This window comes from Anolis carolinensis, chromosome 6 (genome assembly GCF_035594765.1).
Source record: "Anolis carolinensis isolate JA03-04 chromosome 6, rAnoCar3.1.pri, whole genome shotgun sequence".
Classification (NCBI taxonomy): domain Eukaryota; kingdom Metazoa; phylum Chordata; class Lepidosauria; order Squamata; family Dactyloidae; genus Anolis; species Anolis carolinensis.
This window is the reverse complement of record NC_085846.1, coordinates 40,059,902-40,082,270: the sequence shown is the minus strand read 5'-3', so window position 1 is coordinate 40,082,270 and position 22,369 is coordinate 40,059,902. Positions and strand designations below refer to the sequence as shown.

At 40.9% G+C, this 22,369-nt stretch overlaps 3 protein-coding genes across 5 annotated transcripts in view; 2 read left to right on the top strand and 1 right to left on the bottom strand.

Annotated features, from left to right (window-relative positions):
- The window catches only part of wnk4 (WNK lysine deficient protein kinase 4), a 62,005-nt gene extending 47,268 nt beyond the window's left edge, over window positions 1-14,737 (top strand). Inside the window, exons 11-20 of the mRNA XM_008113161.3 lie at window positions 299-415; window positions 530-697; window positions 2,044-2,101; window positions 4,367-4,519; window positions 6,144-6,643; window positions 8,502-8,601; window positions 9,693-10,008; window positions 10,104-10,306; window positions 11,454-11,554; window positions 13,900-14,737. Coding sequence (XP_008111368.2) covers window positions 299-415; window positions 530-697; window positions 2,044-2,101; window positions 4,367-4,519; window positions 6,144-6,643; window positions 8,502-8,601; window positions 9,693-10,008; window positions 10,104-10,306; window positions 11,454-11,554; window positions 13,900-13,902 — 1,719 coding nt within the window. The 3' untranslated portion in view covers window positions 13,903-14,737. The remainder of the gene's footprint in view (window positions 1-298; window positions 416-529; window positions 698-2,043; window positions 2,102-4,366; window positions 4,520-6,143; window positions 6,644-8,501; window positions 8,602-9,692; window positions 10,009-10,103; window positions 10,307-11,453; window positions 11,555-13,899) is intronic.
- A 4,371-nt stretch (window positions 14,738-19,108) lies between these two features.
- On the bottom strand, window positions 19,109-21,611 carry LOC103279213 (cytochrome c oxidase assembly factor 3 homolog, mitochondrial). The gene is made up of 2 exons (XM_008113165.3): window positions 21,374-21,611; window positions 19,109-19,464 (listed from the first exon to the last, which is right to left on the bottom strand). The coding sequence occupies exons 1-2, from the start codon at window positions 21,528-21,530 to the stop codon at window positions 19,361-19,363; spliced, it is 261 nt and encodes an 86-aa protein (XP_008111372.1). The 5' UTR covers window positions 21,531-21,611; the 3' UTR covers window positions 19,109-19,360.
- Window positions 21,560-22,369, top strand: part of cntd1 (cyclin N-terminal domain containing 1) — an 11,486-nt gene continuing 10,676 nt past the window's right edge. Inside the window, exon 1 of one of the 3 annotated variants that reach the window (XM_008113164.3) lies at window positions 21,560-21,698. In XM_008113164.3, coding sequence (XP_008111371.1) covers window positions 21,653-21,698 — 46 coding nt within the window. In that variant the 5' untranslated portion in view covers window positions 21,560-21,652. The other 2 variants (XM_008113162.3, XM_008113163.3) reach the window with 2 other exon arrangements.

Here is a 22,369-nt window from a genome sequence, read left to right as displayed (position 1 = left end):
CTAGACTGCCATATAATCCAGTTCAAAGCAGATAATCTGGATTGTATATGGCAGAATAGAAAGGGGCCATAAATGACATGGATCCATCAAGGGGCACCTCCCTCCTCCATCCATTCAAAGTTAAAGTAATGTAATTTCCAAATCATGCCTTCTATGTCTCAAACTGGAAACAACAGCCATCAGAGGACACAATCACATCTCTGTATTTCAAAGTGGTTCCATATAAAAATAGACCTTACTGATTCATGTGCATATACTACAAAATCACAGCCCTAATGTCAGCTTCTTGCATCCACAGGTGCCAGACCAGAATGATCGGGTGGTGGAGTGTCAACTACAAACATATAATAATAAGATGGTGACCTTCAAATTTGACCTGGATGGAGACAGCCCTGAGGAAATTGCTGCTGTCATGGTGATGAGATATGTTTGTTTTTAACTTGAGATAAAGACGGTAGCTAATAGCAGAATTTGATCACCTGGATCCTATCTCTGACTGCTTCTCCTAATGTATTCCTGTCCTCTCCAGGTTACCAGGGAGTTCATCCTAAAATCTGAGCAAGATGGATTCATCCAGCGAATCCGAGATATTATCCAACGTGTGGAGACTGTCTTGCGCTCCAACAAAGACCAGGGAGCACCAGGGAGCTCTGAGGTGCCATGTCACAGCCCTCCATTGACTGCCAATGGGCTTTCAGTAAGTGAAGTTCCATAAAAGTCCTGGGAATCAGGCAAACAGACACACAGCACAGTTTTGCTCTGCACTTCTGTAGTTGCAATGAACCAAAGCAAAGTCCACAAAAATTTATTAGGCATAAAGAAGTGCTTCTTTAGTTGGTTTTCCTAACAGAACACTTGCATTCCTTTTTCCTCCAGTTTCATGGACAATTGAGTGCTGTTAGAAGTCTTCAAATGCAATCCAGTTTCCCATAGCTTTTCAGTGGACTTTCCCTTCACTTGCCGTGTTTCCACTCACCTTAAGCTCACAAATGCTTGATGGCATTTTTTGTAGTATATCTGTCTCTCACTCTCTGGCATAGTATTTGGGTGCATCTACACTGTAGAATTAATGTAATTTGACACCATGTTAACTCGCTCACTGAGTGTTATGGGAGCTGTAGTTTGGTGAAACACCAGCACTCTTTGGCAGAGAAAGCTAAACACTTTGTGAAAACACAGATCCCATAATTTGTAACATCAAACCATGGCAGTTAAGGTGGTATCTGTCATGGTTTGCAAAGGCACTGTGCTGTGTGTGTTAACTGGAAAATGAAGTGCATGAAGCCTATTGGTTGGGCCTGCAAAGACCTGGGGATTGATTGGATACTGTTTCTGTTCTGCTGCTGCAGAACCAATTTGGACAAGTTTTCAGTGCTGGCTGAGTACTGCTTGTGAAGAGAGCAATGTACTCAGAGTGGCCTTGCTATTTTGAGGCCTGTTTGCTGCTGAGAAAAGAAGGAGAAGAACCAGGACTGTATTCTTCTCTAAAGCTGATTTGTGGACTGAGTAAGAATTGTTTATGACTGTAGACTTCTGTAAGTGATCAGAGGAACTATTGTAAATACTACTGGTTTTTGATCCCTTGGAATCAGTAAAGTTCCTGTACTTTTGTTCTGCAATCCTGAATGGCATGTTATTGTCTTACGGGTGACTCTGGATCACGGGCACACGTAAGAGCTTCAATTTATCATCATCAATCCACTACTATATCAAGCTGCATTAATTTCTACAGTATAGATCAGCATCCTAAGATTAACAGTCAAGCCTGTCTAAAAACTGACTTCCTTCTTTTAAATTCCAAATATATAGTATTCCTTCTACGAAAATGCAAAAGTACTCTGTACATGATCAGAAGAAATGGTATTAGCAGCAGTATTTTACATGTTCTAGGACTAAATCCTAGCTCTGAATGTATACTGATGGCAGACTGGTGTCTTCGAGAGATCCCTTTTGTGGGTTTGGCCATATGGATTTTGGGGAAAGGGGAATAATAGTGCCTATATTTCCTTGTCCAATAAAAATGTCTCCCTTTTATCCTTTTAGGGTGATCTGCCAGTACAAGACCTTTCACATTCCATCTCATCATCTTCATCTCTTAGTGGTATGTAATCCATCACCTGCACTATCCCAGACTAACATTCACTCACTGTTATGTGAATCTGCTGTGCTACCTATTTTGGAATATTGTGTTAAATTATGGTTGCTGGACCTTAGAAATGATATTGGCGAGCTTGAAAAGGTGCATAAAATGGGAGATTACTGGGGTAACTTCTTTATGAAGAAAAGTTTCAGCATTTGGGGGGTTAGGATTAGGGAAAAGGGGGGTCAGTGGAGGCATGATAAATATGTATAAAATTATGTATGGTGTAGAGAAAGCTAAAAGGTTGTTCTTGTTCGTAGTGTCAGAAACCAAGATATCCAATGAAACAGAATGATAAATAAATCAAGACAGACCAAGGGAAGCATTTCTTCACGGAATATTGTAAAAATTGGGACTTTGATTTGACAGGATGCAACAAGATCATGAATTTGGGCAGCTTGAAAAGAATTTTGACAAATTTGTGCAATTTAAAACTTATCAATATTTACTAGATACGATTATCCTATTCAGTCAAAAAAATCAACCCAAAAAACCTGGGTTGATTTATTTATTGGTCAATATGAATACTGTGCCATAACTGTTATAAAAAGGAACTATTTAAGGAAATGAGCTTCATCTGTCCTAGGAGAACGTAAAAGAAGCACCAGCTTCCACTACTCTCTTTACCATGGTTCTGCTTTGGCCTTTTTATATGTCTGAGGCCCCTTCCACACTGCCCATATATCCCAGGGATCTGATCCCAGATTATCTTCTTATTCCAGATTATCTGGCAGTGGAGACACATATAATCTAGTTTAAAGCTGCTAATCTGTGGTCAGATCTTGGGATATAGGGCAGCATAGAAAGGGCCTGAGTATAGTTACAGCACTTGGACTCCAATTTAACTTCCATGGTGTTAGCTGCAGATCCAATCTGTCTTCAAAAATAAATCCATTTTGAAAATAGAAGAACTTTTTTGGAAAGTACGGTACAGGAACTACATGATGTTGTCAGAACTGAAGATTGCTATAAGCATAGACTTAGTACAGGTTTAAGCATTCAAAAAATTCATACATTTCTGGCCCCTTTTATACTGCCCCATGTCCGAGGATTTGATCCCAGATTATCTGATCATCCCAGATTATCTGTCAATGTAGACTCATATAATCCAGTTCAAAGCAGCTAATCTGGGATCCGATCCTGAGATATAGGGAACTGTAAAAGGATAATTCTTTTCTCAGTATTTCTATAACTGATTCGGTTAAACAAAACACTAGTAATAGTTATAAAAATGATGCCAGTTTTTCACTAACTACAATTTGCAGCAGTCTACTCCAATTCTCATCAACCAAAATGTAATGAGTACAATTTTTTTATTGTGGCAGAATGACTTGAGAATATACTGCAAGTCACTTCTGGTGTGAGAGAACTGGCTGTCTATAGAGACATTGCCCAGGGAATGCCCATATGTGTTACTGGGAGGCTTCTTTCATGTCCCCGCAAGCTAGAGCTGACAGCTCATTCCAGCTCACAGATTTGAACCAGTAATCTTCAGGTCAGCAACCCAACCTTCAGGTCAGCAGTTCAGCCGGCACAAGGGTTTGACCCATTGAGCTACCACGGCTCCTACATATGAGTACAAACGAATAGTTCCTTATAATTACAGCCAAAACAGAAGGTATACATTATCAAGGTTTAGCAGTCAAAATGCAACATAGGCCCTTTCTACACTGCCATATAGTTCAGATTATCAAATCAGATAATACACATTTTCTATTTTGAACTGGATTATATGAGTATGCACTGCTATATTATCCAGTTCAAAGCAGATAATCTGGATTTTATATGGCAGTGTAGAAAGGGTCATGGCAGGTCCTAGGCATAGGATCCAGACACATGGCAAGGTCACATGTAATCCTGGGATTTATAGTTTGGTCAGGCACTAGAGAAGTCTGATTGAGAATTCCAAGAATGCCTTTCTAAAATGCAAGTCTCATGATTCTGCACCATGTTGCTATGACAGTTAAAATGGAATCATCGTGCTATAATTGTGTGCTGTAAAAGGATTTGAGGTATAACAGCAAAATAGATACTGGAGAATTGAAGGATCTACTCCCTTGCTTGAATAGACAAAGTCATATAACGGAAGGCTCTCCCATATAAAGATCTGGTTAATTAGCAACAAGGCTAGGCTATGAAATCAGAAAGGTTCCATATTTATGATGATTTATTTTGGTTAATGTTCATTAATAAGAAGTCCCAATGCTAATATTCCACTTGTTTCAGATTTTGGCTGCTCCAGCCCTGGACAGTCCATATTATCCCCTTCCCCAGTGCCACTGGTGGATGCTGCCACAGAGAATGAGCCTTATAACCCCATAGTTCCTCCATCAAGCACACCGACTTTTGGGCTGCCTGTGTTTTCACCAGCATCCACAGGTAAAACCAATCTATTTCTAACTCCTCCCTTTCATAGAATATCGTGCAGGTGTTTCTATCCAGGACCTTTGAAGTGCTGTGTGCAATTAAGGAAATGAGTTGACATAGTACAAACAGATCATCTGGGCAAAGAATGTGTATGTATACAGCACAACTACTTGAATCTAAACTTGACTTACATGTAGAGTGGAGCCAGTGAAATCAATATTATTTATTTTTAAGCTCAATACTTTTATTGATTTCAATAAGTTTGTTATAATTTGATTCAGATCCAAATAAGAATCTGACTTTCTAAAATATCCAGATTTTAAAAAACAACTTCTTCTGGGTTTGGAAAAAAAGTTGTAAACTATTGTGAAATCTGTTAGCTGTGGTTTACCTAGAGTGAATAATACTTGAATGAAATTACATAATTCTGTTGTGGGTTGCTGTGAGTTTTTTGGGCTATATGGCCATGTTCCAGAAGCATTCTCTCCTGACATTTCACCCACATCTATAGCAGGCATTCTTAGAGGTTGTAAGGTCTGTTGGAAACTAGGCAAGTGGGGTTTATATATCTGTGGAAGGTTCAAGGTGGGAGAAAGAACTCTCGTCTGTTTGAGGCAAGTGTGAATGTTGCAACTGGCCATTTTAATTAGCACTGAATGGCCTTTCAACTTCAAAGCCTGGCTGCTTCCTGCCTGGGGGAATCCTTTGTTTTTTATTCTCTTTAATTCCCCATACCTTTTTTCTTTCTGAAGTGGTTTTGGTTATTTGACATCTTAAGCAGAATACTTACTTTAAAATAAATTGATATAGGCAAACATCATAAAAGTTCAATGTATTGTCAAAGGCTTTTATGGCCGGAAACACTGGGGTGTTGTATGGTTTCGGAACTGTATGGCCATGTTGGAGCCCCAGTGGTGCAGTGGGTTAAACTGCTGAGCTGCTGAACTTGCTGATCAAAAGGTTGGCAGTTTGAATCCGGGCAGCAGAGTGAGCTCCTGCTGTTAGCCCCAGCTTCTGCCAACCTAGCAGTTCAAAAACATGCAAATGTGAGTAGATCAATACATATTGCTCTGGCGGGAAGGTAACAGCGCTCCATGCAGTCATGCCAGCCACATGACATGAAGGTGTCTACGGACAACACCGGCTCTCCGGCTTAAAAATGGAGATGAGCACCAACCCCCAGAGTCGGACATGACTAGACTTAATGTCAGGGGAAAACCTTTACCTTTACCTATGGTCATGTTCTCACAGCATTTTCTCCTGTCATTTTGCCTGCATCTGTGGCTGACATTTTCAGAGGATAATCTGAAGATGCCAGCCACAGATGCAGGCAAAACATCAGGAGGCAATGCTACTAGGGCACAGCCATAAAGCCCAGAAGCCACACAACACCCCATAATGAAAGTTCACAATCTAGTGTATAGGTTTTGGTCTCAACTGGTACAGAACATAGAATTTGGCAGAAATTACATTCAGCATTAAAATGAAGAGGGAACCAGCTGGAGAGGTCTTGGAGCAAATTAGATTAGTCTTAAGGCATGCGTATGTTTTGAAACCTTGTCAGAAGAAGGATGCAACTGATGTCTTCTTTTCTTCAAGCTGCCACTCACCTGCCATTTTGTGTTTGTGCTTCCAGGTGTTCCCAGCATGCCTATGCAGAGTTGGCCATCTTACCACATGGTGCCAATGACGCCAACAGCTCCGTCGTACCTTCTCCCTGTTTCGCAGCCAATCCCCTCACCGAGCCCCTTTCTCCCCCCATTGCCAATTACCTCGCCCACTGCCCCACCTGCTTCTGCGGCTGCTCCTCCTGTCCCTCTCTGGACCACCTCCAATTCCCCACTCTTCTCCCTCGCCAATGTCTTCTCACTGGCTGTGATGAGTATGGCTCAGTCCCTTCTTCCGGCGGTGTCCGTAGTGCCTGCCCAGACAGGACCGCTCTACACCTCAGCAGTCCCACAGTCACCGCTGCTCCCTCCTCCCAGTCCAACCACTGCACCGCACTTCATCTACCCCGAGGTGGCATCCCCCACCAAGCCAGCTCAGTTAGCCAATGGGATGTTTGGGCCACCACCACCTCCAGGCTGTCAGCCATCTCCCGTAACTTCAGTCCCACGGAGGCCTGGCGACAGTGTGGTAAGTTGGAGCATGGCTGAATGGAGTATATGGGGAGGGAGGTGGAGAAAGAACTATCCTTCAAACATCAGTGTTGTATTGGAAAGTATAATTCAAAGTGAAGTGTTTTAAATAGCAAAAGAGACAAGGGTAGAGTTAGCCTAGTAGTTGCTGGACCACTAGAATAGAGCATTGAACTTGGATCCATTTCACTGATTAGGTAGCTACCAAGTCACTGATGTGACTAGGTAGCCTTGAAAACAGGTCTTGTATCTATAGAACTGAAATTGCAGTTATCCAGGCTCCTAAAAATATGAATCAGATAGATAGTGTTGCACTATCTATCTATCTATCCAGACCCTATGACCACAGCACCACACATGAATCCAGAGCATCAGCAAACAATCTACTGAAAAAACACATAAAAATATATGAAAAATCAAGAATAAAGAAAAAAGATGTATAATCCCAAAAAAAGGGTCAGCAATAGGTGATAACCAGACAGTAATCCAAATGTCTCATGCAAATCCCGAGGCAATATAGTCCAGGAACAGCCAGAAAGTCACAGGTACAAGCATAAGTCCACAAGCAAAGATGTCCTTAGTAAAAACATGAGTAAGAATACAAAAACAAGAACATAGAAAACTTCCAGGATACTTCAATCCAAAACCAAGGCTTTACTTGAAACAAGAACCAGTGAACTCAGGCCTAGCTTCTCAGTTGAACGCTACGTTGCCTGAATTAACTCTTACGTAAAAACCTTGCTATTTAATAAGAACCCATTAAGTTATTTCTTTTCCCACAAATTTTCTCAACTTTCCCACATAAGCACTCTGATCTATTTTCTGCTCTAATCTGCAAACAAAGACTTTTGTTGACCTCCATAACTCCAGGTGTCTTCCGTATCACTTAGCCCTTTGCCTGATTCCTTATCTAATGTTGCAGTTTCTGGCTCCTCTGGTTGAACATGAGGCCTTGTACTTTCTGAGTCAGGTTTTTCCCAGAGAGAACCATCATTTCTCCGACTTGAGTATTCATCACTTTGTGCCCCAGGAAATCTCACAGGAAATCCCACAATTCTCTCTAAACCATCAATGAACCCATCAGCCTCAGGATGTACTAAAACAGATAGATAATTCTGAAATTTAACAATTAAATTTTTATTATTGTTCAGCTCTCTTCAAAGCTGGTGATCAAAACTTTTAATGGATTTCCAGAATATGAAGCCTCCTTTAACCCCCACCCCCCGTACCATGTTTTTAACTGCTAGTTTGGTAATGAGCTGTGCAGTTATGGCTGTTAAGTGTATTGATATATGTGAAAACAGAACAGTAAATATTTTTGCTCTGCTAGCTATCCAAAAGAATGTGGTGTCCTTTCAAAAATAAGGAACGTTCCCTTCAAGCCCCACCCCAGCTCCATAGGATGCTTGGCAGCCTCACTCAAATTCTTGGCTCCCATTGTTTGCTTGTTTTAGGGCCAGCCACATGACTTTGGTATTGGACTATAGCTCCCAGTATCCTTTAGATCTCTGCATGAGGCCAGTGCTGATCTTGAGGCCTGAGCAATTAGCCTTTGATCACACAGCCATTTATTGCCAAGAGGAATAGCTTCTTGGAGGACAGTGGTTGTACAGAAAATCTGCAACTTTACAAAAATAGGTTACAAAGTCATACCTGTGGTCCATCTAGCTTCATATTGCCAGCTCCGAGTTGCAGCAATTTCAGGTTTTCAGGAGGAATTGTTTACAATCACTGACTAGCGATCTCCTATTCAAGTATAAATGAGGCATAGTCTTATCTAGGACAAAAATTGGTGTTTTCAGAGTACACAGTATGTAGGAATGGGGAATATATATATATCCCTTTCGCTCTCTCAGCAGGTGCCTCTTGCCTCTCCCTGGTCTGGATCGCAGCTAACCGTTTCAGATCCACCAACTTCTGACAGTCCATCAACCCGGCTTTCACCCATCACTGAAGGTGAGGATTATTCTGGAATATATGAGACTGGTCTGTGTTGTAGTCACCTGTATTGACTGCTGCTTTGCCTCCAGCCTCAGAAATGCATTCTCAGCAAATTCAAAGTAGTAATTGATGGAAACAGGATTCTCATTACCCAGCCAGTTGAAAGCATGAATTTTAAACTCATGTCCTGTGTTTTGGTCTCTGTCCTGTATAATTAATGTGTATTTTATAGACATGCTGTGATATGTATCTTTTATGGAACTGCATATTATTATTATTATTATTATTATTATTATTATTATTATTATTATTATTACTTTGACACAGCAAACAAGATAGATATGCTGAATTTCATATCACAAAATCACAAGTAGAACACTTCCCAAGTGTCTAGGACTGTGTGATGTATTTTTGGATGATGCGCGCAGATCCCAGCAGGGTGGCCTTTTGCAGTTGGCAGATCGTAATTTTGTCAATGTCTATTGTTTCCAAATGCCGGCTGAGATCTTTTGGCACGGCACCCAGTGTGCCCATCACCACCGGGACCACCTGCACTGGTTTCTGCCAGAGTCTTTGAAGTTCAATCTTGAGGTCCTGATAGCGGCTGAGTTTTTCCTGTTGTTGTTCGTCAATGCGACTGTCACCTGGGATGGCAACATCAATGATCCAAACCTTTTTCTTTTCCACAACTGTGATGTCTGGTGTGTTGTGTTCCAGAACTTTGTCAGTCTGGATTCGGAAGTCCCACAGTATCTTTGCATGTTCATTTTCCAATAATTTTGCAGGTTTGTGATCCCACCAGTTCTTTGCTGCATTATTATTAAACTGCTCAGTTGTTAGCAATTCCAATCAGACATCATACACTTGGAACAAGGGAGGTGGGCTTTCTAGGCACAGATTTGCCTCTTACAGGCCCATCACACCAAAGCTGAGGCAGCTCTATTCAACATGCACATTTCAGGTATATCAGAAGGGCTAATATATGTTTCAGGATTTGAATAATGATTGCTTTGATTTCTCCAAAAATACTGTTGTGGGACAGCATCATACCTCATCCCACCATATTCCCAAAATAAAACTCCCTATCGGCCTTACTTTGCCCACAGAGCCCAAGCCACAGATTCTGGGCCGCTTCCAGGTGACGCCAACAAAGAATGTGCCTCTTGAAGAACCCCCAAAGGCCAATGGGCCCAGCACGCCAAGCACTTCAGACTCCGACAGCGGGTCTCCCGGCGGAACCCCAGTGCAGGAAGCAGAGGAAGGCACCACCCCTGTGGCAGAAGAAGGAGACGTGGAGATTGTATTAAACAACTCCTGTGTCTGGATTAATTATCAGAACAGTCCATCCTACCCAAGCAGTGATGATTCAGATAATGGTGATGATGATGACGTTTGGGATGAGCTGCAGCTCTTGCGGCAAAAGTGAGCATTGCAGTGTTTCTAAGAGTAAAGTGCTTTCTCCCCAGACCCTTCTCCTCGACTTGACATCTCCTTTTCCTTCCCTTATTCCCTCTCAGGCATCTCTCTGAGGTAGAAATGCTTCAGACCCGTCAGAAGCAGGAGATAGAAGAGCTGTATGCTCGCCTGGGCAAAGTGCCTCCTGCCGGGATCGTGTCTCCAGCTACCATGCTCTCCAGCCGCCAGCGCCGTCTCTCCAAGGGGAGTTTCAACCCTTTGCGGCGAAGCAGTTTGCAACGTACGGATGGTGTTCAACCCCAAGGTAAGCTGCAGCTTCCTCACATCTGCCATAGCTCCACGAAGTTAAGCTAACTAGGAAACAGCTCAGTAGCTGCTATGTATCACAAAAAACATAGGGTTCCAATTTGACACTTTAGTCTGAATAAATCTATTAAGGTTGTAACAGTCTGGATAAAGCCTACTTAATTGGAAGTATCACCTGCTGTGTAGAACTCCAGAAATCCACACTGCTTAGGTCAAAGAGTATGCAGTGCATTAAAAAAAAAGCTCATTTTCTTCCCGCTCCAGCAGAATTTTCTGAAGAGGTGCTTGGCATTCTTAGTATTGTGTGCACATCTTTTGGTTCTACTTCTGTTCACATGCAGGTGTGTATTTAATGCATGACTGAAGAAATCTCATTCCTCAGAAGAATAAAGCTATAGCTGTGTCAGCATCTGTTGTCTCACAAATTCCTCTTAATTTAAAAGTTTTAAGAAGACCTAAACTATTTACAAAGTTTGAAAGAAATAATAACTTTGCACCCTATCTATCCTTTCTTAAACCATTACGTCTATTTTATATTTGGAAGTACCAGTCATATTAAATGCATTGCCTCTCCATACGTCTCCGACAATGTTATGACATTGCAGAGACAAATAAAATATATTACTGGGTCTCCTATCTGCTTTTGGTTTGCACTTTCTGGTTTTCCTATAGTGACATGGACAGTTTTGTTGTTCTACAGAGTTGTGTGAATCAATTTCCAATTATTCCAAGATAAAGTTAGCCTGAAAAGCCTTTATATGAATTTCTTATATAAACTGAATATGCTTCTCACTACTTTTTCTTCCCTAATATGCCTATGGATCATGCTTTTATCTCTGTTATGACTGGAATACACACAATTGAAACAATCTCCTATTCTTCCATTGTTTACCCCACCTCTACTTCTTTCCTCTTTGATTATTTCACATGTCCATGTCTATATTTAGAGCTGGAGCCTGCCAGCCCTATTCTTTGTAATGTAACAGTCATAGACTATAAAAATAAAATGGGTAAAGTGGAAGATAGAACAACCGGTTAATAAATGGGATGTTGTAGAATTCTGTTCTATATATCTATATATTTGCTCTGTAATTATAACTGTATTGTGGAATAATCCCACACTCACATGATTTTTGTCCCTGCAGGGATCATGAGAAGGAATTCTGTGAGCGGTGGTAGCAGCAGCACCTCACAGGAGCAGCGGCAAACCAAGGGTGTGAAGTTTGCCAGTGATATTGGATGCATGGTGAGACATAGCCTAGTAGTGGGATGCGGAGTGAATATATGCCCCCAATCCAGTCTCATTTGCTTGTGTTGGGCAGACAAAATGTCCTGGCCTGACTATTCTTAGCAAAAAAGAAAAGAAAAAAAAGGTTACATTATGTATGCCCCCACTGGATGGTTGGAATACATCTTTATATTTTATTTCCAAACTTGGTTGTCCACATGTGGATGATCAAAACCAGAAACCCAGGAAACCATTCCTGAAGAATGTAGATCTGGCCAGGATGACACATTACATCATGTTTGAATTATTGCAATGGACTCTACACAGAGCTGCTTTTGAAGAGGATTCAGAAACTCCAATTGGTCTAGAATGCATCAGTGTCACTTTTAAAAAGGGTTTGCTTACAGGAGGCATGTATGTGATGGTGTTCTCCAGTGGCAAAGTTGCACTGGTTTCCAATTTGTTTCAGGGCACAACTTAAGAAATTAGTGCTGACCTTCAAAGTTGTAAAAGATTTATGAGCAGGATATTAGGTGGGCTAATATGAAGTTTCCTGCCTCCTGAGATTACCTTTGAAGAGCTTCCTGTATAACTCCAAAACTCCAGAGGCATATTTAAAAGAGAGGAGGGAGAGGGCCTTATCAGTGGTTGCACTTCACCTATGGCACTTCCCTTCTAGGTGAGAGACCTTTCTTACTTCCTCACTAACAGTTTTCTGGAAGTTGGTGAAGACCTTTTTTAGGAAAGCCTTTAGTAGAATTTTTGCTTGCTCTTTTGGTCAGTGGTTTTTAATTCAGTTAGTGCTGTGGATTGCTTCTTTCTGTACAGTCAGCCATACACATTTGTGGGTTTGATTTTTGTGGATTTGATTATTCACCGATTTAAATTTTCTCTGTGGGAACTCTGTTAAACTTCATCTGCTAGAGGACCTAGAGATTCGTTGAGATAACATGTCTCTAGGTACTCTAGTGCAATTCTGTGGCCAACTTGCAACGGATGTTGACTGTAGACTTGTGCTGGAGGACCTAGAAAGGTAGAAAAATTGCCTCTAAGTTAAAAAAAATAGCATTTTTATTATTTATGGTTTTTCACTTTCATGGGAGACTTATGCCCCTAACTCAAGTGAATTTTGAGGGGTGCTGTAGCTGTTTTTGTGATTATGCTATTCTGTTTTTAATATTATTAGGTTTATGCACATTATGGAAGGTCAGGTGGGGGCATCTGACAGGCATCTGAGAAAGAATGGGCATCACTTGCCAAGTGCTTTTTAGCTACCAGGAAACAGTCAGCTGCACCTGTGTTTTGACCCCAAACCACACCCAGCAATAGATCTAAAGCTGGTGAATACAGTAAAAGTGTCCTCACCTGTAATATATATTGTTACGCATATGCACCTGCCTGAGCATTTTATATAACATCATAAAATGCAGTGATTTGGAACATGCTTTCAAAGCAGGAAAGAAGGTGAAGGACATACTCATCATGGGTCAACAGGAAAAGGTTTTATCTGAGAAAGCACTAGAACAAGAATGATTTTAAAACTCTCCAACGTCACTCGGTTCTTTGAGGTAGGAAAAACTTAACACTCTGACAAAGCACTTCCCACATCAAGGAGCCTATTGTGACAAAAGCATAACTTTCCCACTAATCTGAAGAAAGTGGTTCCCAGATGTGGAGCAATGCATCAGCACAGTATCAGAGGTTAGCAACAGATCCTTGCAGAGGGAAATGTAGCCTTGAGTGTGCATTTGGACTCCTGTATTAACAGAAACCAAAACTTAGTGGCCATATCCATGTTTTCATATTTAAACTATGAAAATAGAATATGCACCTGAATGATACTTGCTCTCATTGGCTGGTAACCAACCCAACACTCTGGCCAAAGGACTTCATACATTCAACAGTAACTATGTTTTAAAATATAGATGCCGTTGAATGTATGAAGTCCTTTGTTCATCTAAAACAGTGATTCTCAACCTGTGGGTCTCCAGATGTTTTGGCCTACAACTCCCAGAAATCCCAGCCAGTTTAGCAGATGTTAGGATTTCTAGGAGTTGAAGGCCAAAACATCTGGAGACCCACAGGTTAAGAACCACTGATCTAAGCCAAACACTTATTTGGAAACTTATGAATCCAGGAAGTGGTGGTGAGGAAGTTATAGCCCCTTCCCAATAACTTTTCCAAATACATATCAGACACAGCCATCTCGCAGTTCAGTCTGAACTAGTTCGGAACCCCAATGTCTGAGGGTTATTTTAATGAAAATACTAAGGTTGAAGCAAACACCTGCTATGTTGTACTTTCTTTCTCCAGCAAAATCGGAGACTTATTTGCCTTTTTGCTTGTATTTTCTGTTTCTGCAGTAGCCAGACTGCCCATGGAAAACTTTTGTGGACTACCTCAGCCTATTGCCTACCATTGGAAGGATGGAAGCTCACGGCCAAGCTTCCTTTGGAATGTTTGCCTTATGCTCTAGCTGTGAGGCCAACACCAACCCTCCATTTGGCAAACTTCTCCTTGTATAAGGAATAGAAAAACTGCCTCCAAGAACTGTACCCAGGCCAAACAACTGAGGATCGGAGCAGTTTGACACTACAATGTACTCCTTTTGTCTACCGTCTTTGGATCTGTAGAGAGAAGCCAAGTCCTTGTTTGAGGTTGCTTTGAGTGCAAATTCCTGGACTGCGTGTCTTATGCTGCTGTTTCTCTTGCAAAGGAATGCTCCTGTAACAGAAGCAAGACATCCTCTGGCCTTTCGAATTTCCCATGCTATGGAGTCTGGGCCTTAGGTTCCAAGCCAGATTGATCCATGTGTTGGGACTGGTCAAGGCCTGGTTTGAGTAGATGTTTCTCTTTCCATGCTTTGCATGGCTTCATTTGTAAAGCCAGGCCTAAGGTCTCAGAAATTTTTGACTAGCTGCCTTAAGGGAAAAGCATTCAGACTTTCCCCTCAGTATTATAGGGATTGGGGCCTTCTTTCTTGCTTTAGCTCTCAGACTGGTCGCTCTCAACAGCAAAGGCACAATACTAGATTTCCTCTTGCACTTTTTTTATCCTTGCCCTGATTGGGAAATGAACATCTTGGGGCCCATCCCTTTACTTACATGGGAATCTGCACTTTGGAATGAAGCCCTGCTGCTCTCACCCTTGTGTATGATGTTTCATGTTTTATATAAAGATGCCTTTTGGAAGGGAAACGGATACTCTGTCAGGGTTCCTTTGTGGTTATACTTTTGTTTATTAATGTAAGAGTCCCACCTAGCAGCTCCAAAACACAAGGAAATATTATATTCCACGTTTAGCTTCACAAGCCCTTCAGGAAAAAGAAGATGCCACAGGAAAAAAAGTGTAGATTACCCGAAAATCCCACTAATTTCAAGTTATACTCTGAGCACCCTACTGAGAGTGCCTAGCTTCCAAGCAAAACACATTATGTAGCCTAAAACATCATTTCTCCCTTAACAGATTTTCTAGCACTGGGGAAAAGGAGATAGCAGTGGAAAAACACAGGGTTACAAATCAAAGACAGCTTCTTCTAGTTCCTGTGTAAAATACCATGAATGAACTTTGGTTGACCAGACAATAAGAGTCTCATCTGGTATCTTCCAGCGTACCGAATACACTGAAAAGTGGCAAGAGGGATGCCAGAAAAGGCATTAAGAAAACACTTCGTGTTCAAGATACACCAAAGCTCCTACAAGAGCTCTTCCTCATTTTGGAATAGATGGCTTAACAAAAATCAGTAGCAGAACTGTAGTGGTTGGAGGGTCTTTTTATAAAGATGAAAGCAAATATATGGCTGAAGCTAAGAGCCTGGAAAATAACTAATAGTTTAGCTGCTTGCTCCTACAAGCAAAGGATATTTCATGGAGGGGAAGGGTATCAATAGCAGTTAGTCACAATAGCTTATGTACTCCCTGAAAAATCAGTACATTTCTGGGAAACAAGCTTCCAAGCTCGTGTCCTGCTTATGGGTTTGCCAGTTGCTCATCATGGGTCCAGAATTTCTAGGTCTGTTCCTAGGCATTTCACTCCCCAAATCTAATAAAGTAGCTTATTATATCAACCTCCTCCTCTCAATCTCAAAGCTGCTACAAGATCCCTTTGAATATTGATCTAGATTCTAGAAGAAAACAAATGTGACTTTGAATGATGTCAGAAGGGAGTATTTCTTTGGTCTGGTTTGAGAGTAAAAATTTACATTACTACAAACGTACTTGACACAACACTTCATTGAGTATTATATATGTCTTAAGAATTTCATGATACTTTGGTGCATAAAAATTGTCATTTCACAACCCTCATTTTTAATTTTGACATAGTATTAAATGGACCATCTTCAAAAGGTGGCAAGGAGTAAAGAGAATAATGTATGCTTAGTATAGATATTTTAGCAATAAAAGATCGAAAGGTTGGGAGAATAAACAGAATGGACAGAGAAGAAAGATTAATAGAGGTAATATAACTAAGGAATCTAAATGTAACCTAGAAGAGACAGAGTATTGTCTGCTGTATCAACAAGCTCCGCTTTCTCAGGCAGTTAATGTTAATAAGTTAACATATCCAACTACAGCACTCTGACCTTCTCTAAAATATTTCCGTGCTAAAATTACATTTGCATCCTTTGCACAGAGGATGAAAGACTCGTTCTTTCTGTTGAAGCCTGAATTGCAGTCAACATAAGCAAGTTTTAACTAAATGGAAAATTCCCTTCTTTCCCTTAAGCCTCTTAAAGAAGTGTGCCTTTGACAGATGCCTTGTCTGGCTCCTGGCCAGCTACTGCTTTAATGATTTACTTGCCTCAAATAGCACTTATAAGAGACAATAACAGTAATACAGCTGTGAAAACAGCACACACAAAAGATATTACCCTGGAACAGAACTGTCCACAGTTTACAAGATGCCTTCCTCATGTTGATAGAACAAGTTCAGTTGATTATTTTGGTGAAGTCTCTGGATTCTTGCTGTAGGAGGTAGAGATCCTTTCTCATTTAAAAAAAAAGTTTCAAAGAAGAACAGGCTTGTCGAAAAGATGTAAAATCCACTACTGGGCTGAGTGCACTTTTTCAGTTCACTAGAACTCCACCCCTAAGGCTCCCTTTGAAGAAGGACTTTCATATTTTAATCTACACCTCATTAAAATCTGTATATTGCTGATACTTCTGTCAGATGTAGTGCCAACATGGTTGCTGTGCAAACGCAACGCTAACTGAAACTGACACATTTCAGCACTTTTACCTTTCCAAAAGCAATATTAAGAGGACTTAAGACAGCTAATGGGAAAAACATCTCACAAAAATAGAATTGGACATAGCTGTACATTGTGCTATTTATCTTACGTAATACGCCAGCCAAGGAATGTTTTTGTTTTAACCATTGATGTAAATTTATATCAGTTTGTTTGGCCACACTTTTTAGGAAGTTTTCAAAATACTCAACTTATGGGCCGGCATTTTATATGTCACAGTTCTGGATTTATAAGAGTTACAGATCCTTGACTGGTCCATATTCATTAATACTCATATTCATAATTGTGGCACAGTTGCATCTTAACAGCTATCAGCCACACCAAGCAAGTCTTGTTGGAGATCAGGGTGCAGGAGGGAATGCAAAAAGGACCGTGTGATTCACCATACAAATAATAGCAGGAGCAAATATTATTTAAATACAGAAGCAGAAAATATGTGACAAGGTTTCTAAAAGAGGATTTGAGTGAAACCTGGGCCTTATAGAAGACAGCTCCAGAAGGTTCTCTCCCAACTAGCAGATTGAGGTAGTGCCCCCCGGCCCTACATATCCAGTGATAGGGCTTGCACTAGAAGTATGTGGGTTGGGTGGATAGCTAAAACACTGACTCAAAGAACAATTGTTTTTTAAAAAGCAAATTCTATCCCTTGTGGGATTACAACTGGAATAGTGTATAAAGTTCTGGTCACTATATTTTTAAAAAAGGTATTGCAGAGTTGAAAAACGAGAAATGGCAACCAAAATAATCACGGGGTTGTAGCAACTCATTTGTGAAGAAGAGAATAACACGTCAAGCTGCGTAACTTAAGAAACTGCCAAGGAAGTGAAAGCATGATAGAAATAGATAAAATTAAGAAGAATGAGGAGAAAGTGGAGGAAATGAGTTCTTCTCCCTCTCAAAATAAGTAGGAATCGTTCAATGAATATGAATGTTAAGATAATCAGGATAGATACAACCAAGTACTTCTTCATAGTACAGAGTTAAGATCGTGGAAGTCCATATTAAAATATATGTAACGTCAGTCACCAACTTGGGTGTCTTTACGGGAGGATTACGCAAATTAATTGTTAAGTTTTATCAGTGTTGACCAGTCACAGTGGCTATATGTTATCACCAATAACAGAAGCAGTATGCCTTTCAGCAGGCAATGGGAAATCTTGCCAATGCTACTGCACTCATGTCATACTTGTGGGTCTTGCAGTGGCATTTGGTTAACCACTATGGGATTTTTCTTTGGTTGTTTCAGAGAGCAGTCTCTGCATCAATATAGCAACTTGTTCAGCACCTTGTCATCACCTGCTATTCATGTTTCGTAAAAACTAATAACGGTATTAATTTCAAATGCCAAGAGGTTACACTTGTACTAAACCAACCTTCTCAGATGTATTTTCTTAAAGTGTTACAATTCATTGTAAGAAAATGTATGGGAACAAAGAAAATGAGTTGTCAAAGTCAGATTTTATTCCTCTATCTGAACTGCCCTACTGTCTTTTCATACAAGGAAAAGGTAAAGGTTTTCCCCTGTCATTAAAACTCTGTCCGACTCTGGGGGTTGTGCTCATTTCCATTTCTAAGCCGAAGAGCCGGCGATGTCCGTAGACACCTCCAAGGTCATGTGGCCAGCATGACTGCATGGAGTCCGTTACCTTCCTGCTGGAGCGGTACCTATTGATCTATTTACATTTGCATGTTTTTGAACTGCTAGGTTGGCAGAAGTTGAGGCTAACAGCGGGAGCTCACTCCGCTCCCCGGATTCAAACCGCTGACCTTTTGGTCAGCAAGTTCTGCAACTCAGCGGTTTAATCTGCTGCGCCACCGGGGGCTCCTTAATATACTTAATATTTAATAAAATATATTTTCACATACTATATATATAAATATTCACACGCAAAGAAAATGGAGGGAGGGAGGCAATATGAATGATGAAGCCACGTTTGAAAAGCAAGAGAAATGAGCCAAGCATGTGGAAATTATCTTTGTCACTCAAGGGTACACCCCCCCCCCCCTTATCTGTCTTTTAGATGTAACGTTTGTAAAGATGCATAGTCTATCTTTACATTTAACATGACCACAGCCAGGGATTCCTCTGGTGATAGCATTCTTAGCAAAATATTTACAGGATTTCCATTTTGGTGATTAGGACATTGCTTTGGCTATCAAACTAATGAGTGAGTTCAAAGACAATGTCACTGGATAAATAAAAATGTCCTTTAGCAAATGGATTGCTTAAGGAAATCAAGTAACCAGAGTAACCACTACACAGGTTCCTCAAACTTGCCCTCATCTGTGACATTTTAAAAATACATCCTCATAACTCACCACAGTTATGTTCCACTGGTTTATTGGTCTTTCACATTAAATAACAGAAATGTTATTATACATTTAAATGCTAGCTATAGCAAAGATTTACCAATAAATGCAGTGAAAATTTATTTGATAGGAGAGTGGCATAAATGCCTCAGGGCTGTGTACCAACATGCCCTCAACTGAAGCCAAAGTCGGCATCCAGGAAAGAGTCCAGTCTTATTCCCATGCATCTGAAGTGCTGAGCCACGTCTGTTCAAGGTCTGTTAGCCTCAGTTTGTTGGAGTCTTTGCTGCTCGAGCCCGCACAACTTCAGCCTCTAGTTCTAATTCATCCAAGAAACGCTCCTGGGAGACGGAATATAATGTGTAGCCATCTAGACACAGAAAGCTGAGGAAAACAATTGTGAATGCCTCTCAATGGGCTTTTCTGGTCATCCCCAGCAATGAATAGATAAGCATTACACTGCTGCTCTACTCTTGGGGACACCCAGCCTCCTCCAGGTCCTACTCTGAATTCAACGTCCAAGGAGAAGGGAAGAAAAAGGGACAAAATGACCTTCAAATATACTCTTTTATTTAATAAAAAATGGAAAAGAAAATGGGGAAAGAAAGTATGACAGAGATGGAATTACACTTAAGCCATAGTTTCCAAGTTTAGTAAATGGGTGATGCCCAGAATAAGGAGGTAATCAGAGATGAACTGGATGCATCTTACAAGGGAGATGATTGATCACCTTTTTCTGTGTCAGAGAGGGCAAAGCACACCCTTCAAATCACATACAAAATTAAGAGTTTTTGCAGCCTCATATAAACCGTCAAAGGCTGTTTTGCATATCTTAAGATGTGATTCTGTTTATAAAATAGATAAATTTTTAAATCTGTAATCTTCAAACACTAGATGGCAGACTCCCCTTGTGAGCAAGAAAGAAACTGCTGTCAGGTCAAACATATTAGCTTCCTCAGTTTGACCTATGGGATGCAAATTGTGCAACTCTCCCATCATTCTTCACCAAAGGCTTGCGATCAGATCAGTAGCACATGGAGGACCATAATTCCCATACCTGTTCTATACAAACTACAGGTACCATAAAAAGAAAAAAAATACATGCAAAAAGCAATGGTGACGGTTGCTTGCATATATAGCAGGGGCTAAAAAGGGACTATTTTCCCACCATTTTTGTGTTTATCCCAACATTTCTATCACACTGGGGGGGGGGGGGGGGGAGAAACCAATATAGATCCCAAGGAGCCCTTTTTTTGAAATCAAAAATTAATAGGAAGTGACTTCTGATCACTGCCTATAGTTTTAAAAAAGCTTTCTCCTGAGCTTTAAATGGGCTACATCGGCCCCCAAACATGGTGAAAATGTCCCTTGCCTAAAAGGTATTGGGGGGAAATTTTCAATTTAGAAGGGAAGTAGATTCAATGGAAATGTGTGGTTCTCCCATGTTTGGGGGGGGGGGGGGTGGCCCTCTAGCCTTGAACAGTTAAGCACCCCTACTTTTAAAAAAGCTCAGAAAAGGTAAGAGGGATTTTGAAAAAAAATGTGTCTTACTGTGGAAACAAGGATTGGGGATAAAACTTTAGTAGGAGATACTTTTTCCCCATGATAACTCTTCCAAAAGTGAATTTCCCATCTGAGGGATAGATTTTTCTCACATCTTGTCTCACCCCCCCCCCCCCCCCGCCCCCGGTTCTTAATCATGGAAGTGGGATGTTTGTAACTGGGGCACCAACTGTATTATATTCCCATCTTGCCTTGACTTATTTCTGGCCATTTTGTGGGCCATCAGGGGTCAGAAGAGTTAACTTTTGGGCCTAGTGGCCATGTAGGCTGGGAATGCTGCGAGTTATAGTCCACAATGAGAACTTTCCCAGTTCAGCAACAGCCAGGCGTTGAAACTGCAAGGCTTTTCAATGCAAATGAAGCTGGCCTATTGCAACATTCACACTTGCCTCAAACAGACAAGAGTTCTTTCTCCCACCTTGGGTATTCCACAGATATATAACCCCACTTGCCTAGTTTCCAACAGACTCCACAACCTCTGAGGATGCCTGCCATACATGTAGGCGAAACTTCAGAAGAGAATGCTTCTGGAACATGCCCATACAGCTCAAAAAAACTCACAGCAACCCAGACTCCCCGTTGCCTTGTGCCTTTCCTTCACTACATGAACGAAGGAAGGAAAGCAAGGCCCCCACTGAGCATGCGTAGTGCTTCCCCTCTTTGCTTAAGAAGTTCTACTTTGAACCGGAACGGAGGCGAAGGCATATGAAGGATACAGATGCCTACGACGATGGCTCCAATGCCAAGGCCTGTGAGGGCGTTGCGGACTTTGAGGCCTCGGCGGGTCACGTCCACTGCCGCCTGCGAAGGGAGGCCTCGGGGAGGCCTAACGCGCGGAGGTTCTCCTCCTTCAGGCGCCGCTGGCGACGACATCTTGGTTCCTCTAGTGAGTGCCGCCCTTACGACGCCCTCGCTCAAGTGGCGCTGAGGCGGGAGTGGCCATCTTGGATGAGGGCAATGCGTAGCCCAGCGGCGTATCTTGGAAGAGTCCGGAAATGACGACAAATGTCCTCGAGCTCAAGCTTTCTTCCGCCATCTTTGGTGAGGCGAAAAGTGGCTCATTAGAGAAGGCGGGGACATTGTGTATTGAGCTCTTCCCTTAAGTTTCCCTTATATTGATTTAGCTCTTTCGTTGTATTGTGTTGTGTATTATATTCATATTCACTGAGCTCTTCCATTATATTTCTATTATAATAAATTATTCTATTATATTCACTGAGCTCATCCCTTAAGCTCAATTTACATTAAGTGAGCTCTGCCATTATATTTCTAATTCATTATTATATTGTGTTCGTATTCACTGAACTCTTCTTCCCTTTATCTAAACTTATATTTAGTGAGTTCTTCCATTTTATTTCGATTATATTTTGATTATAATACATTATATTTCGCTGAGCTCTTTCTTCCCTTAAGCTAAACCTATATTAAGTGAACTCTTTCATTATATTTATTTAAACTATTATACATTATATTCATATTTACTGAGCTCTTCCCTTTAGCTAAAAGTATATTAAGTGAGCTCTTCCATTATATTTCTGTTATATTACAATAATTATATTCACTGAGCTCTTCCCTTTATCTAAACTTATATTAAGTGAGGTCTTCCATTTTATTTCTATTATATTTTGATTATAATAAATTATTGTATATTATATTCATATTCACTGTGCTCTTCCATTATATTCACATGTATTTACCTCTTCCATTATATT

Coding starts and splice junctions, on each gene's coding strand:
- LOC103279213 (XM_008113165.3), bottom strand. CDS start 21,530: ATGTCGTCGCCAGCGGCGCCTGAAGGAGGAGAACCTCCGCGCGTTAGG. Junction 19,465..21,373: donor AGCCATCGTCGTAGGCATCT/GTATCCTTCATA, acceptor TTCTGTGTCTAG/ATGGCTACACATTATATTCC.